The 16,557-nt window shown below is 39.7% G+C and overlaps 1 protein-coding gene across 8 annotated transcripts in view; it reads left to right on the forward strand.

Annotated features, from left to right (window-relative positions):
* The window catches only part of DMXL1 (Dmx like 1), a 136,774-nt gene that overhangs the window by 106,499 nt on the left and 13,718 nt on the right, over nucleotides 1-16,557 (forward strand). For 4 of the 8 annotated variants that reach the window (XM_090038425.1, XM_090038427.1, XM_090038429.1 and 1 more), the window contains 5 exons: nucleotides 1,654-1,771; nucleotides 4,138-4,200; nucleotides 6,746-6,832; nucleotides 8,838-8,959; nucleotides 9,098-9,239. In XM_090038425.1, coding sequence (XP_089894551.1) covers nucleotides 1,654-1,771; nucleotides 4,138-4,200; nucleotides 6,746-6,832; nucleotides 8,838-8,959; nucleotides 9,098-9,239 — 532 coding nt within the window. Of the gene's footprint in view, nucleotides 1-1,650; nucleotides 1,772-4,137; nucleotides 4,201-6,745; nucleotides 6,833-8,837; nucleotides 8,960-9,097; nucleotides 9,240-16,557 lie in introns of all 8 variants that reach the window. The other 4 variants (XM_090038426.1, XM_090038428.1, XM_090038430.1 and 1 more) reach the window with 1 other exon arrangement.

Below are 16,557 nucleotides of genomic sequence, written 5' to 3' on the forward strand. Positions count from 1 at the left end.
CCAAAATATGGAATTCCTTTCTTTGACAGACAAAAATAATAGTTTTTTGTATGCTTCCCAGTGCTCAGAAGGCTCCAACACCTTGGAGAGATCTTTTGGTGGTTGTTTTTTGCTGCTTTGTATTTCCTAGGGATGAGGAAACTAACAGAAAGCGTAAAATGGCAAGGGACCACATTTAAATTGCAGTTCTCCAATTGACAGGGAAGGCTCATTTTTATTCAGTTTGTTTAAAATATGAAGCGTTCACAAGCTATATGAAAGTGCAGCCTGTTTTGGTAGAGAGCAAGTTCAGATAGGTCTGCTTTGAGGTTACAGTCCCACTTCATTTTGCCACTTCCCCTGGCAATCTTCAAGTACAAATAATAAGGCATGTTGATTAAATTATTAAAATTTAACATAACCTAAACTAGAGGAGAGGAAAAGATTTTTTTTCTCTGCATAGCTTCAAAACATACTTTATACAATAATTTTAAGTTTTTGTAACGAAATAATTTCCCATAGATATGCAGTGATCTGTCTGTTGTTCATATTCCAGAACAGATATCGTAGCAACTGTTTCGCTATTTTGTTTCAGTGTTTGTCAGTATTAGCTGTTGTTATTCCCAAGGACATTGGTCAAATGGGATAAAATCTATGGGCATTTGTAGACAACGCATTAAAGCAGTTAAATGCCCTTTTGCACCTTTTTAATGGTATTGCTGTTTGCACAAGTTTGCAGATTTGTTGGCATATTGCACATTAATTCCAGCTAGTGCAGCAAATTCGGTGCATAATTTGCCTTAAATGACTTCGGGGTGCAGCAAACTAAAATACCGCCGAGGAGTTTTTGTTACCTTGCAGCTGCGGAGGGAATCACTGGGCTCCGTACAGCTCAGGAGTCTGTGCAGACAACCCCAGCAGGCAGCCATGCAGCAGCCCAGGAAGGCAAGCTGCACTGAAGGGAAAGAAAAAAAAATCAGTGAGCCTCATCTTTTTTTTTTCTTCCCTGGAGCCTGCCTGCCTACCTGAGCTGTGTGGGGCCCCGGTTCTTTCCTTTGCAGCTGCAGTGCCCCCTGGGACCACCCAAGGTGGGTGCTGCCTGGGGGGGGCCTGCCACTGCTGCGGAGGGAAGCACCAACCCCCGCCTTCCCCCCCTTGCAGCTCAGGCCCACTGGCAGCTCGCTCTCTCCTCCCCACTGCTGGAGAGGCAGGTAAGGACACGGGTGCGCATGTTGCAGAGATTTACTTTTCCCTGAATTGAAGCAGTGTTTTTAAAAAACCACCGCTTCAATCTAAACCCCCGTGTTATCTACAAATGTCCTGTCTGACAAGAGCAAGAACTCAGCATTTTTAGGAACTTGAGAATTTACGCTGATAGTATTAAGTTTGTTTCTCTCCCTGTGCAGGGATTTTACCAGTTTCTAAAGTAACTTATTGTATAGTATAACATTCAGCACTCATGCTGCAATACAAGATTATTAGATGTAAATATTCGCGTGCTAATCTATGACCATGATCCATGCATGCTTCAACTCTTGATTTGCTTTTATCCATTTGTCATAATGTTAACATTTCTTTTTCTTCACTTTATTTAGGTAGAATTTTTTGTGAATTACTTTAGAACTTCATTACTAGCATGGTAGCATAAACTTTTTTTTAAACTTTGATCAGCAGATCTAAAAGTCATGTTGCGTTGTCTGTGAAGAGGCTTTGGCAGTACCTAGTTAAGCAGGAAGTAATCCAGGAAACATTTATCCGAAATATATTTACGAAGAAAAGATGCCTCAATGAGGTCTGTATATTATGCAAAATATATATAATGTTTTAAGCCTTTATTAAGTTATGGCATGTGGATGCTTGTTTTCATAGAACAAAAACTTGTATAGGTAATATGGTTGGTATTTGAGGACGTGCCTAGATCCAAATCTGCTGTTCTAAAAAACTTCGTTGTGTTGGTGTGTGAGCTTGCTATACATCTGCTCAAAATGAAAATAGCCAGTATCTGCCTCATGAATGACATAAAATAAACCCTTGGCTAGAATAATAGGTTGGCTCAAGCCATTGATAGAAGTTACCTTAAAAAGAGTGGCAGTTTCTATAAAACTTTATCAATCAAAGATTCTGATTTGTAACGTAATTAAGCAAAGCTTTGAAATCTGATTTCTCCTGACCAGCTTAGTTTGTGTTTTATTACAGTTTTTCACTGAATTGTACCTTGTTGCATTCTAGTTTTGAAAAAACAAAATAAATGCAGCACTCCAGTGTGCCAGGTACAGCACTTAATAGGGTACATCTGTAGGCCATAGTCTAGCTGTTTTTTTTCTTCCTTTAACTACTCAATTTTTAATAAACCGGTTAGCTGAAATTGGTGTACAAAAATGTCTGTCCTCTACCCCATACTTGCTACTGCACTTCTCTCAGTTAAGTATGTGTAAACTTCTATAAGGGTTCTCTCTCCAGCCTCAATAAATAAAACAGTTAATCAGGTTTCCCTATGCGATCACTCAGAGTAGTCAATGAAAATGATAGCACTAACAGTCAAATGACATCAAACCTTAACTTAGTTATTATAGTGGTGAAATGTTACCTAGTACAACCTCAGAACACCGCAGTGCAACAAAAGGTGGTATTCCTTCAGACAGAGTTACACTGTTAATAGTATTTTAAAGCTATTTTGTTCTTTAAGCATAAGTTAGAATAAAAATTAATGTAGGGTAGGGACTGTTACATTTTTTCAGTGGTTTAGATGTAGTTTGTTCAGTGTACAGCTTTTACTGTTCTTTCTTTTCCTATCACCTTTTCCTACAATTTCCCCATTTTTCCTTCTTTCAGATAATTTTTTTAAAACTAAAATTTAAAGTGACTTGAAAAACTAACCTCACATTGCTTGAAAGCATCTCAGGTCAGCTTCAACTGCTAATTAATTTCTTTATTCTCCTCCTCCATGTTTCTTACTCCATTTGCATTGAATCTTATCCAGTGTATCCTTCATGTCAGTACTTGACAAGACAGTGATGCAAGAAATGAGTAGTCCACATCATAGAAGAACTACTGACTGGGAGAAATGGGGGGGGAAACAATTGAATCAGAAAAAAGGGTAATATGGACAGCTAAGGGCAAAGTAGGAATCTAGCCAGAGCAGCAAAGAGATAAGGGTGGGTTAACTTTTCCTGTTTTTCTGCAGCTTCAGCTGTACTGCTAGTTTAAAGCTGGCTTGTATGCTTCTACAATACACTGTAGTCATTTCTGTGGGCCAGCTGCATTAGTACTGTCTCATTCATGTGCTGTATTCTTCAGTGTGCTCAGGAAATACAGTTAAGTTCAGATGTGTATGTTTGTGTGGTCATTCACTTATAACATCTTAGCTGTATTTGACTTTGTTAGTATGAAGAAAAACAATAACCCTGAAAACAGTAACCCTTGGTCAATCCAGACTCTTGATCATAACTGCTTTTGCTTTGTACTGAGCTGGTGATAACTATCACTCTCAAGTTATCCCCTGGAGCAAATAATTCAAGAGTAAACTTAACCCATTCTTCTCTGGTCATGGCACTGCTGGAAAAAGACAGTGGAGAAAATAACTGAAAATGTTTCTTTTCCTCTCCCTTCAAGGCATTTTTCTGACAAATGTTTATTTAAAGTTGATAGCAACTCGTTTTTTCTACAGGACAAAGGTGATACCAAATATTTCAAAGGTGCTTCTTAGTGCTTCAGAAGCAATTGCAGTGGCCACCTCAGAATAGAGCAGAGCTGCTAGCCATGTCCTTAAAGCGATAATGGCATTTTAAACTCCTGTAAATCCCACTCTTGATTATTATTAATAGACAGGTAGAGTCAATAGGGGTATCCACCCAGGGTCACAATGTGGTATAGGGAGGGTGCAAAAACATGTGGCTGCTGCCGGTAGCATTCAGAATGTCATCTGTGAGGTCCAACCTTTTAAGCAGACAACTGAGAACTGAAGTTGATAGCAACCTTAAATTTAGAATACATACTTAACCAAATATATATTGTATGTAAACTATCTGTGCAAATCAGTGTGTTGTCTTAGTTGTTGTGTGTTGGGAAAATTAACATAGGATTAAGGATTTCCACAGTGTTTTTCATGTTGCATCTCATCTTTAATTTTTGTCATGTGGTTATTCTTTCTTGGTAAAGTCATTAGAGGACCACAGTGAAACCATCAAAAATTCTATGATGGAGGAGCCCATCAACAATAAGGTACATTATCATAATATTCAAATTAAATTCAACATTTTAATCTTTCTAGAGGTCAAACTTACTGTTGACATTCATAAAACTGATATTCACTGTTAACTCCTTTTGAAAACTTGGCTATGTAACAATTTAAACTGAAATCTGAGCTTCGTAAGAAGTTAGAACAATAACATTGTATAGGACATTTTGTAAATCAAAACCAAATTCTAGTCTCTCATTTGCACTGAAACGTGTTTTGTGTTAGAATGTGTAATGTATACTGACTAAAATGTTGTTTTTGTAGTAATTGTATAAGTAAATAATGGTTTCCATTTGTGTGCCACTTAAATTCAGGCAGCTTGTAAAGTGTAAAGCAACAATGCCAGAGAAGTAAATGTCAAACTCATTTGATTACTAGGTCATTTGAGGCACAGAAGCTATGATTTTCCTGGTATCTTCAGGTTAGCAATAGCAGAATAGGGAATGATACTCAGGAGCTCTGGATGGGCTGTAACCACAGAACTATGCTTCTCCAGGCAAAACAGAATCCTGAGGACCTTGTTATACGGGAATTTTGAGCAGCTCCAGAAGCTCTTAACACCTGGATTGTCTGCCCATTAGCACCTGAAACTAGTTGTAACCACTCATTGTGTAGTTCAAAGATGCACCACTCCAGGGTAGTATGATCTCTGATCTGTCACCCAGCTCATAAAAACACCCCACTCTACCCCATTGTCCTTGCTTTCCAGCTGGCCAGCATCTAGCCCACTGCTTCCCCGCACTCCAGATCACCCCTCACTAGCCCGCCCACTGTCCTCTTACTTATGACTGCCTGCACTGTCTGTCCTGGGGGAGTAGGCAAGGAAGGGTTAACCCAGGGGTGGGCAAAATGCAGCCTGTGGGCCGGATGCAGCCAGGCAGGCCATTCTATCCAGCATGCAGGGCCCCTAAACATTTCAGAATATTAATATTTATCTGTCCCTGGCTACCTGTCATGTGGCCCTCGATGGCTTGCCAAAACTCAGTAAGCCCAAAATAATTGTCCACCCCTGAGTTAACTCCTGAGACAGACAGACAGCATGGGCAGCCACAAGTACTTGGCAAGAAGGGGTTGGCGTGGGGGTGCAGAGGGGGAAGCCTGGAACAAGGGAGGTGGGGGAATTCTAATCATTTCTTCCTCCAGGACCCCGCTGCCTTGAATACGTGACTGCTCCAAACTGTAGCTAGCACTAACGTTGATCACCATTTGTGCAACTCACAGCATAACATGTTATACATATCAGTTCTAATCATGGTTTGATATTAATTTCAGTCTTTAGTATTCATTATAACTTCTATCTATAGCTTTAGTTTTTAGCTAGCTTTAGTGTTCAGTATTATATGAGCTCACTAATTTGAAGTACTGTAATTTTCATGGGTCCTAATATTAAGTGATTCATAAAATTTTTAAACCATTTTAAATATTTACACTGAAATTTTTAAGAATGATTCTAAACTTTTCATATGTGTTTTTTCATCTCTCTGTACCTCAGTACAGTAGTTCTGGAATGCATCTATAGTGGAGTAGTATTACTGCATTGCATTGTTGCAGCAGAGAGCTTACTAAACTTAAGCATAATTCATATCCCAGTTTTTCTGTTGGCATTCACGTTTTGAAGGATTTCATTGCCTGGTTGTGGTTTCCATTTGTTCCTGCAGGAATTATTCAGATCTAGCATTATGGATAATACTTACAATTTCAACAATGATTCAGTGATGTCAGTACTCCCTGACAGGGGATCATCTTTAAAGTTCTACTGTACCTTGGTATATAGCTGAGACAACATTATGCACTCAGTTTCAGTGATGAAAATGCTTTAGAAAGCTAACAGATCGGATACCACCTGTAGTTGGGGGGGGGGAAAAATCAAGAGAGAATGTTTTGCTGTATACAGTTAAGCTGTATTCTTTTGCAATAATAAAATGTGCAAGATAGTCCAGCATGCTTTTAGACTGGAAACAGATGTTGCATTCATGCCTGTTTGTCCTGGCATAGAAATACCTTGTGGATTTAGCATGTACACACATTGCACTTCTAATAAGGATTTAGTCATGGCCCACCTCTGACTCAAATCGGGTCAGACTGGTCCACAGCCTTTAAAGGTTGCCCACCCCTGAGCTAATGTATCAAATTAAATAATACGTAGGCCGTATTAAATAAAGCTTAAAAAGAGGACAGCTTGCTACACAATACCAACACTTACAAGTAAATACAGGTAAAAATACATAAAGTTGAAATAAAAGATAATCAAGAGCTTGAATATCTGAGATTAGGATAACCAAGGATGCATTGTTACTTAGGCAATCCCTATGCAGTAAAAGGAAGCTAAATTGGTTAATATTGGAATGTTCTGTTGTTTCCCCAGTGATATCAGTTGTTTATACTACTGGACACCTGCTACGTAAGAAATGCACAAGTTTTGTTTATTAGCACATGATTAAATATTTGGCTTGCATTATTCGACCGTAAAACAAATGGTGCATATGCTTATACGTACTTATACAAGCACCTTATTTTTTCCAAATACAGATAGAAACTGATCTGGGATATCCAGGAGGTAAAGCACGAATTATTCATAAAGAGTCTGACATCATTACTGCTTTTGCTGTCAATAAAGTGAGTATAAAGAAACTTTGTTTCTTTAAAATTGTTCTTATTTTTTATTACACTGTATTTTAGACTGTTAAATAGATGCATTCTAACACAGTGACAGTGCTACTGCAGTATTGCCAACCGTCGTGCCAAAAATCATGAGACGAACTCTTAAAAAATCAAGATTAGCATGTAAATCATGAGATGCTATTTTTGAGGTGTGTGGGGAAGTGGTAGACACAAATACACAGCCAGCACCCAGCTGGTAAGTGGATGGGAAGGTACGGGGGGTGGGGGGGGATCAAGGCCCTCACGGTGAGGGAGGGAGTAGGGCAGAAACAGTGGCTGGGGTGAATGGGGCTGCAGGTCTGGTGTAGGTCATCCAGAGGCACAGTGGGGTGGCACAGCTCTCCCCACAGCTGTGTGTACTCCAAGGGTATGGCTGAGCCTCCCCCCAGGAGCTCAGCCATGTGATGCTAGTGTGCTTCCTGCCATTGGGTGGGCAAAGGACACGCCTTGTGTCCCCTGCCTGCCCAGCAGGTGGCAATGGCATCATGCAGTTGAGCTCCTGAGGCAAAGGCAGCAGAGCACAGAGTCCCAACCTGCAGTGGGTAATCCACCTCTGCACCGTGGGGAGCATATGCCCTTCATTCCTCCCCCAGGGTGCGTGCTGCAGTGGGAAGCCACCTGCCACCCCCTGTACCTCTGAATGTGCCACCTGTGGGGCACAGAGAACTCTGGAGCCCCATTCACCCCAGCCCATACCCCTGGGAGCCACGCGCTAGCCATGTGGCATGTCCTATGCCGACAGTGCAGGTAGCCCACCTCTGCCCCCAACACAAATCCAGGGGACACATGGCCCCCCTGCCTCCCCAACGGTTGAGCCCCCACCATTCCCTGGATGAACTGCCTGCCACACAACCTGCCCCATTCACCCCAGCCTCTGCCCCACTTCCTTCCTTACCATGGGGGCCTTGATCTGCTCTTCTCCTCCCCCCGCCCCTTCCTTTTCCCCCCATCCCATTCTGCTCCACAGAATTACCAGCTGGGCGCTCTCTACATGTGCTGGAAGGCAAATCCTGAGATCTCAGGTTGTATCATGTGATCGCAGGTTAGGGTTAATTTGATTTGGAAATCGAGTCTTGTGACTGTTTTGTGAGAGTTGGCTTTACTGCTACTGCTTGCCTGCAGTATGGCTCAGATTCCTTTGTCCAGGTTCACAACAGTCATGCTGTAGAAAATCAAAACTGAACAGTGTTTTGCCTCCCCCAAGTTTGTCTTCCTACCTTATCTTTCACTGAGCAGTAGACGGAGTGAAGAAGGGGCAATTTCACTTTGCCACCTTTCCTTAACAGAAATATACAGGTACTCCTCATTTAACATCATCCCAGTTAATGTTGTTTCGTTATTACATTGCTGATCTATTAGAGAACATACTCATTTAAAGTCGTGCAGTGTTCAGTTATAACGTTGTTTGGTCTCTGCCTGCTAGTAGGTGACATAATTGGATTCACTTAACACTGTTTTGCTTAAGTTGCATTTTTCAAGAACATAACTGCGACGTTAAGCGAGGAGTAGCTGTACACCTAAGGCAAGGAGAGGCATGGAAGAGTTGCAGTAGGGGAAAGCATCTTTCTCCTGTGTTTCTTTTCTTAATCGGACCATTGTTTGGATACTAAAATTGTAAAATAAGAATGTATGGAGTAACCTGTAAGCAAGCTATATGATCCTCCCAACAAGAGAGAGCCTGGGCCTCCTGAGGGAGACGACTTACAATTTTAATAATGTAAATCTGTTACCATCCTAGACAGTCAGGCACTGACTTTCAAATGTATCTCAACTTCACCCTCTAACTTCATCTTCTTTGTTTGCAGTCATAGGCATCTGCCTGATTTACAGGCACATGTTTGCCCCTGCAGATCAGCTAGCTAGCCGTCTGCAAACAAGTGCTAGCAAAAGGATAATTCCAGTTGAAACGGTGAGTCCCCAGAGAGGGCCTTTAATCTTCTTTGTTTTGTAACTTTTTCAGGCAAATCGGAACTGCATTGCCATAGCTTCCAGCCACGACATTCAAGAACTAGATGTTTCCGGGATTCTAGCTACACAAATCTATACATGGGTTGATGATGAAATAGAAACTGAAACTAAAGGGTATGTTTATTATATAAATAATTTTATCAGCTTTGGCAATTTTGCGGTATGTCAGTTGCACTGAATGTGGATTAATCAATGATGTTATTTAAAGAACACGTCTAATCATCACTCTGCTTGCAAATGTTACATTTATAGGTCTGATGACTTTTTGGTTGTACATGCTCGTGATGATCTGTCAACCGTTCAGGGTACTACACCTTATACTCACAGCAATCCTGGCACCCCTATAAACATGCCTTGGCTTGGTAGTACACAGACTGGTAGAGGTGCATCTGTGGTAAGTCAATTGTGGAAGAAGCTTTTAATATTTTGCATGCCTTTCATAATTACCAGTTATGCTTCCATATTGGCATGTAAAGAGGCATAGTTCTTATCTGCAATAACAGTGGAAGCTGTACTTTCCTATTGTAGGAAGTGGCGTAAACTGCTGTGTATTGCTCATGCTTTTCCTCAAAATTCATGGATTAAGGGACTAAACTGAATTTCAAACGCACTAATCAAAAGATGTCTGTCTTCAGTAAATTAAATGGGTTAAGTAACCTAGAGAGAGGTAGTTTGCAGTGTTATCAAATGGACATGCCATCACTGATGTCAGCGTGGCCATTCTTACGCCACAAAACTTTGAAAATGACCAGGAGATTGCAGAACTGTCTACAGACTGTATTGGGTTATGTATGCTCTAAACTGAGGCTCTGGATTTTTATCCCAATTCCTGAGTTAGCTTTTATAAGCCCTATGTCCAGGGTGAATTTGATTTAAATAAAATAGATTTAAATCATGTTTTAAATCACTAGCTAGGAAGCCTCGATTTAATACTTGTTTTCTACACAAAGTACGTTCTTGTTGTTTGATATCCTTTATTTATTTAACTTCTTGAAACTTTGCACTTTTAGAGAAAGGTAAGGGCTTGACTCTGTGTACACAAACTTGCAGGGAGACAATAGGGTTCATGAGTAGGTAATCAGGTCTGTTATCTCTCCTCTCCATATGGTGCTGGTAACAAGGATATTCTCTGGAGATACAAATCAACAGTTTGGGAACTGAAACTAAGCATCACAGACATCCTTATATGGGATCGTATAGACTGAGCACTGAGTCCCATTGGGTAGAGTGGTTTTCTTTAATCTTTTACTAATCTATAGAGGAGCCTCCGGGAGCCACATGAGAGTGGGCCCTAATATAGTACAGGGCCTGTTGTGACCAATTTATAGAACTCTTCTAAAAAGGTTACATGAATATATTGTCTCAAGTAGTATTCAATTAGAAATTATAATCCCTATTCCATGATGAGAGCTTTGAGCTTTAACATTTCTTAAATTAAAACTATCTTTATGTAGGTTTATTTTTTAAAAATTCTAACCAAAAAAAATAAAAAAGTGATTAAATAAAAAAAAATCTGATTTAAATTTTTAAAATCCGGGGGGGGTGTTATTTTATTTTTTTTAAATCATTGATTGTTATCCACCCTGCCTATGTCCCTCAATAGGTTAATGGCTTAGTTATCTCTCCCCTACCCACCTTGCCTCTCAGCAGTGCCTGTACCTTTTTCCTCTCCTTTTCTCTACACTTTGTGTTCTGATCAGTGCTTTCTATTTAGCAGCTCTGCTTCCTGCAGTCTCTTCACAGCATCTGATGAAGTAAGCCCTCTGCTTATGAAATCTGCTATACACCTCTGGTTTAGTTGCTCTGTAAGGCGCCAGTTTACCCTGCCATCTGCTTAAGTAACTAGTCAGAGTAAAAAGAGACTCAAACAAAAATTCTGGGTTAAAAAAAAAACCTAGATTCAGATAAGCATCCACAGCTTAAATTGATCTTATGATGACCTAAATCCAAATGCCAAACCTGAGCACCTGAAAAGAAGTACATGTTTATGAATTGGCACTCAACTCAGAAGTGTTTGCATCCAGAATTGTGAAGTAGCTTGTTGCCATTTGTATCAGGACTTTAGATTGATGCCTGGGGCTTTCATTGATAAACTCTACACTCCAAGCTGACCATTTTTAGTTTGGGGGGGAGTAAAGTATCTAAATATTAACTCAGTCTACTACAGAATATTTTAGTATACAGCCGTTTTAGTATGAGTGTGATTCTGTAACATTCATTTGTCAGTGCAGGATTGGTGAGCTCTAAAAGTAGTTCCATCTCGTCCATTTCAATTAGCAGGACACAGGACTGCAGAGTATAGTGGGTGGATGAAAAATGAGGAGTTAGTTGTAAGCAAAATGTTGAACTAAATGTCATGTTATATTGGTATGGCTACATTTATTTCTTAAAATTTTAGGCAATCTTGTTCTGTATAAATTGTTCTTCCTATCTGTGTCAGTTGCTGAAGTGCTTTACTTTTTTAGGGTTATAAAAACAATAAAACAATATTGAATAGTTCACCTAGAAGCTCCCTGGTTTTTATCTTTGTAACTTGAATCTGGCTGCATGGTTTCCATGAAATAGTTGAGGGTCAAAACACCCAACTAAAGCATGCAGATATCAATACTGCAAAATCTTCCACTAGAGTAGAATGAAAAGCTTTCACCAAAATATTGCTTTCACAGGGTGTTTGTCGCTTGGAATTCAGAAGGGCATGGGTCTGGAGACATCCTGAGTATCACTTACAGGTGTCACAATTCTTGGCAGTTTGGCAGTATCTTTTTCTTTCAAAAGCCAAAATTTTGCTCAGGCGTATTTGAGCCCTAGGAATTAAGGCATTTCTAGCAGAGGTGATGTAATACTGTTTAGAGATTTGTGTCTACCATCAAAGGTAGAGAACTCGTCCTTCCTTTCCTTAACAGAAGGCTCCCAGAAGACTGTAAATGTAAAGCTAACTCAGGCATGTTCTTCCAAGTCCACAAAAAACAGAGGAAAAGACTTAAGCAAGCATGAGAAACAAATCTATTGTTAGTTTTTTAAACTAGCTTATGACTGCTACCACTAGTCACCAGCACAAGAATTGAGACACATTTTATGGTTTAAGGTTTTTTGTTTCTCTTACTGTAGCTCTGGCATCTTCCTGCAGCTATTAAAAACAAAAATCAAAACCTGAACAAAGAAAGCTAAACTTGCATTGGAAAAACTGCATTACTATATGAATAAAGTAGTCAGAGTTATCATAGTATAACATTTAACTGTGCTGGTCTTACAAATGTCGATCTGTTCCTTCCTTCTCTCCCTTTTGTTTTAAATGTGTTGTTAACCGAGATAACTTAACTTAAATTGTAAATAGAATATAGGATGTGGCAAATTAAAGCCTGTATGGGTGTTCTATTACTTACCAGAAGAGAGAATCATAAAAATGCTCTCTGAATTCCAAAAAGTGCCTAGCATTCTTTTAAAATAACTTTAAGGCATATTTCTACCATGTGTCTACCACTAAAGGCAGTGCTGTGGTGAAACCTGCTCTCCTGCTTTGCATGTTCTGCTTCCCAAACTGGAAGTACCATGGCCATGATAGTGCAGTGCTGTGGTTGGGATAATTAGCTTGGGTGTAGCACCATATAACCATAACTGAAAACATTGTAGCCAGGGAAGTAGAGGGACCTTCAGGAGAATGCTGTCTGGCATGGTAAATTAATGGTGGAACTGTGTCCACTAAGTGAAAAAATAGTCTTTGGTATTTGGAGTGTGAAAATGTTACACAAGTTCAATAATTATTCTGTGATAAATAGTGACCAAATATTCTTCCAGGAGGTAGTGTGTAGTTTGGAGGTTAAATGTTTTTTTTTTCTTGTATAGCGAGTTTAAAAAGCCTGTTTAAAAACTAGCTTCACTGGCACCTTTTGCTATTTTAAAAGTTTAAAGTCTGTATTTGGGGAAGAGGGGGATAATTCTCTAAGTGGGCTTAATGTCCACAGTACCTTGTGTGGAAACTCATCTAATTTTTTTACATAACCAGCTTTGACTGATCTATTCAACTTCCTACCTAATAGCTTATGGTGGAATACTTATGTTGTTTGGTTTTTAATCCTCAAGACAGTGCTATCACCTGTTTTGGGTACAGTTATCAAGATGGGGGTGCACAATTTCCAGCAGAACCTGCCTAACTAATATTTTGGTTCCCTGCCAGTCACGTGTTAGCCATGCGAGTCAGATGCTTATGGTATTTTAGTGAACTGTTTGTATTGCAGTGTATTAGCAGGTAATCAAACTTTTGCTGAGTCTGGGTTTATTCATACTACTTCAATAATGACCCAAAAAGTAGTCCTTCCTTTCTTGCCTTTCCTATTCAACATCTGTGCAGGGCTACTAGCATCAGATGACATCTTAGACATGTGAACCTTAAATTTCAAATACATGTATTGAATCTGAAATGAAGTTAAGAGCTGGATAAGAAGTTGCTAACACAGGTTCAGGCTCAATCCAGGGGGAATACTGCAGTGATACAGGTTGTCATGGGGATGTAGTTTTCATAGTTGGTGTTTTGGAGGATTATTTGCTTTTGGCAATACTTCCTTCCATCCAACTGATCAGACAATGAGTATTTCTTTATATTGTTTGCTTTCATCCTTCATGGGTGAAGACGACCGCATCCAGTGGGGGGAGGGGAGGGAAGAAGAGAGAAAAGTGGGAAGGAAAAAAGAGAAAAGGAGAAAGAAGGGAAAGAAGAAAAAAAGGAAAGGGAAGAGAACAAATCGGGGAGGAGAGGCTAGTTATGTGAGTATGTAGGTGATGTTTAAGTCCAATATTTACTTTGAACAATCTGCTGCAGCAGGGGCAGGAGAGCAATGAGGACGGGAGGTTTTCATTTTCCTGGTTGTGTGTTTCTTCATTGCTTCTGCTATTCAAAGGCTAATGCTCTGTTGTGGATTTGGGAATTCCAGGATGGACAGTTGTGAGCGATTTTCTCCCACAATTGTGGGTCAATACTGAAACTCTTTAGTGCCTTGCACCACTTCTTTGGTGCACCATGAAAGTGTACTCCATTTGACAGTTCGCCATAGAAGACTTTCTTTTGGTAGGCGAGTGCCAAGCTTTCTTGAGAGATGGTTAGCCCATCTTAGCGCTGTGCCAGTTTCAGCTGGCGCTGAATACTGGGGAGAGCTGATCTTCTGAGCACCTGTGGTGCAAGATCACTATATTGTAGGCCTGCAATAATAACAAGTCCTATTGCTTATCTGAAAGATCGTGAGTTGGAGCCACTTCCAGTGGCAAGAGAAGCGCCAAAATAGATGTGCATCTTCCAGTGCATCTGCATAGACTTGAGATGAACTGTTCTTTTGGGCTTTTATGTCTTCAAGTAGCTTGAAGAATGTTGGTAAATTAAGCTGGATATATAAAACATTAAGGATGAGAGTTGAGAATGGTAATTGAGTGTGTGCAGAGGGGCATGTGGAGATACAGTTTACAAGCATGGTTTAAAAACTCAAGCGTGGATGTAAGGATGGTGTTTACTTGCCCGTTTTCCATGCTGTTTGTATGAGCACAGTCAATCCAAGGTTTTTCTAAGAGAATTTTTTTGGGAGGAAAAACACTTTCTCCAACCCTTTTTTCACAAAGTGAAATAAGCCAGTGGTATAGATGTTTGGTCTGTGATCAGACACGCTATTTCACAATCCACACATCATGGTTTGATGGCTTCTTACTTATTTTAACATAGTATCTATTATTGCTATGTGCCTCTTCCTGCCTCTTTATACCCCTTTCATTCTCCTGATTTCCTGCTAGCCTTCTTTCTCATGAACTAACTCCATATACTGCTTATTACAGTCTTCCTATTTTTTTCCTCCTGCTTTCTCAACTTTTACTACCTCGCTCTGTGTAAAATTTGCCACTTGTTTCTTTGCCTGTTTTCATTACTTCAAAAACACAGCATGGTGAAAGTAATGGAACCTTCTGTAATATCAAGAAACAACTTAATTTTAGAAACTGTAAAACCTGTTTTTAGCTTTTCTTCTTTCCATTAAGCAAATATGTGGTGCACAAGTGAGAGACTACACCATATTTCTATCCTCACAATGAAGCAGATAGTAATATGCTACCAACAGTATGGGTCACATGGTGTGGTTCCAGCTTACAGTCCAGATCCAACCTGTGAAGGCTAGGTCTTGGTAACAGTTTAATAGTGGCAGGAATGAAAGCAGCACCGAATAGGTCTGAAGTGCAATGGCGGCAGAGGGATTTGTGAGCGCAGAGGTGGTAGTGGCCTGCCTCTGAACAAAACTCTGTTGCTTTGGCCTATTGCTGCTAGAAGGTTGGTGACGCCTGACCTATGGGGTTTATGGTTGGCTTAGTGGAAGCATCTGTGGCAGTTCATCAACTTGTCTTGTTTAGCACCCCTCGCTGATTGTCACATTTCAGGTCCTTTGTTATTACCTTCAGTCTCTTATGGAGTAGGCCCAAAGGATCTAAGCAGCTGCCTCTCTTCACTCATTTTCCCACCCATCCATTAAAGTCGGTAAGAATTTTGAGACCACAGAATCCCAATTGTCATCAGCTTTTAAAATGACATACCTTCACATATATTGCCTTTTGGGAACTTGAAGCAACATGTTGGAGAACTTGCACCAAAAGCCTTATAACATTTGTACTATTTTGCAGCTGTTTAGGCTTATTCCCCAGCTCTAGTTCCAAAAAGTCTTCCAGAATAGCTTAACACTTGATGATAAAATTAACTGAAACATTTAATGTAGAACAATTGTCCTGTAAATAATTGGGGGAAAAAAAAGAAGTTAAAGAGCACTTCTTGCTAGAATTGAATGTACTTTGTATTATGTATGTGCCCTGCTGAACAGGGGAATAATAAATGTCACGGGCAGAGCTTGTGCAAGATTCTCAACTTCTGTCTTCTGGTATTTGAGGAATATTTCTCTGCCTCTGACCTCTGAAATAAGTAAACTGACAACCAATTTTTGTTCTGATTATGGAATAGAAAGTATAGCTGGTAGTCCAGTTGCAGAATAACATATCCCTTTTTCATTTTAGCTTAATGAAATGTCAGTATGTATGATTTCTCAAGTCCTTGTGTAGATTTTATTTTACAGATTTGCCCATTAACTTGACAAAGAAAAGAGATGAGAACTTTCTTTTGAACCTTCTGTACCTAAAAGTTTAAATAATATTAATGGAAGTACACTGACTTCTTTCGGTCTCTAACAACTTATTTCTAGTAACTTAAATGAGGTGTATTGATTTTCTTTCCATTATCCTACCAAGAATAGATCCTTTTCTATCATTTAAAATTTGCCACTCATGTTCTCTGCAGAAACTGAACTTATGTGGAGGCAAAAGTATTTTTCTTTTTTTTTTTTTTTTGTATTGTTGCTGTATTCAGAAACACATCTGTCCTGGGTAAATTTGAAGCTGCTCAGCTACTAACGCTGAGAACGTATCCTATAATAAACTTGATCTTAGCCTACAAGAGCTTACTTGGATAACCAAAAAGATGCCAGTCTGCTTCAAAATCTAGTCAGCTAGGGAGCAGGTCACTCCATTGATTCAAAAAGACAGCTTTAATGCCCAGAAGAGCTATAGATTAGAGATCTTCCTAATAGCTTAGGTGAGATATAAGTTTATTTCATAATGCTAAATAAAGATGACTCATTATACACTGCCTTTTAATTTGTATCTCACTAGTAAGGGAGGGTAGTGTGTTATGTTATATGCAA

This window comes from Crocodylus siamensis, chromosome 3, assembly GCF_052110815.1.
Source record: "Crocodylus siamensis isolate JL-2025a chromosome 3, ASM5211081v1, whole genome shotgun sequence".
In the NCBI taxonomy this organism is placed as follows: Eukaryota; Metazoa; Chordata; order Crocodylia; family Crocodylidae; genus Crocodylus; species Crocodylus siamensis.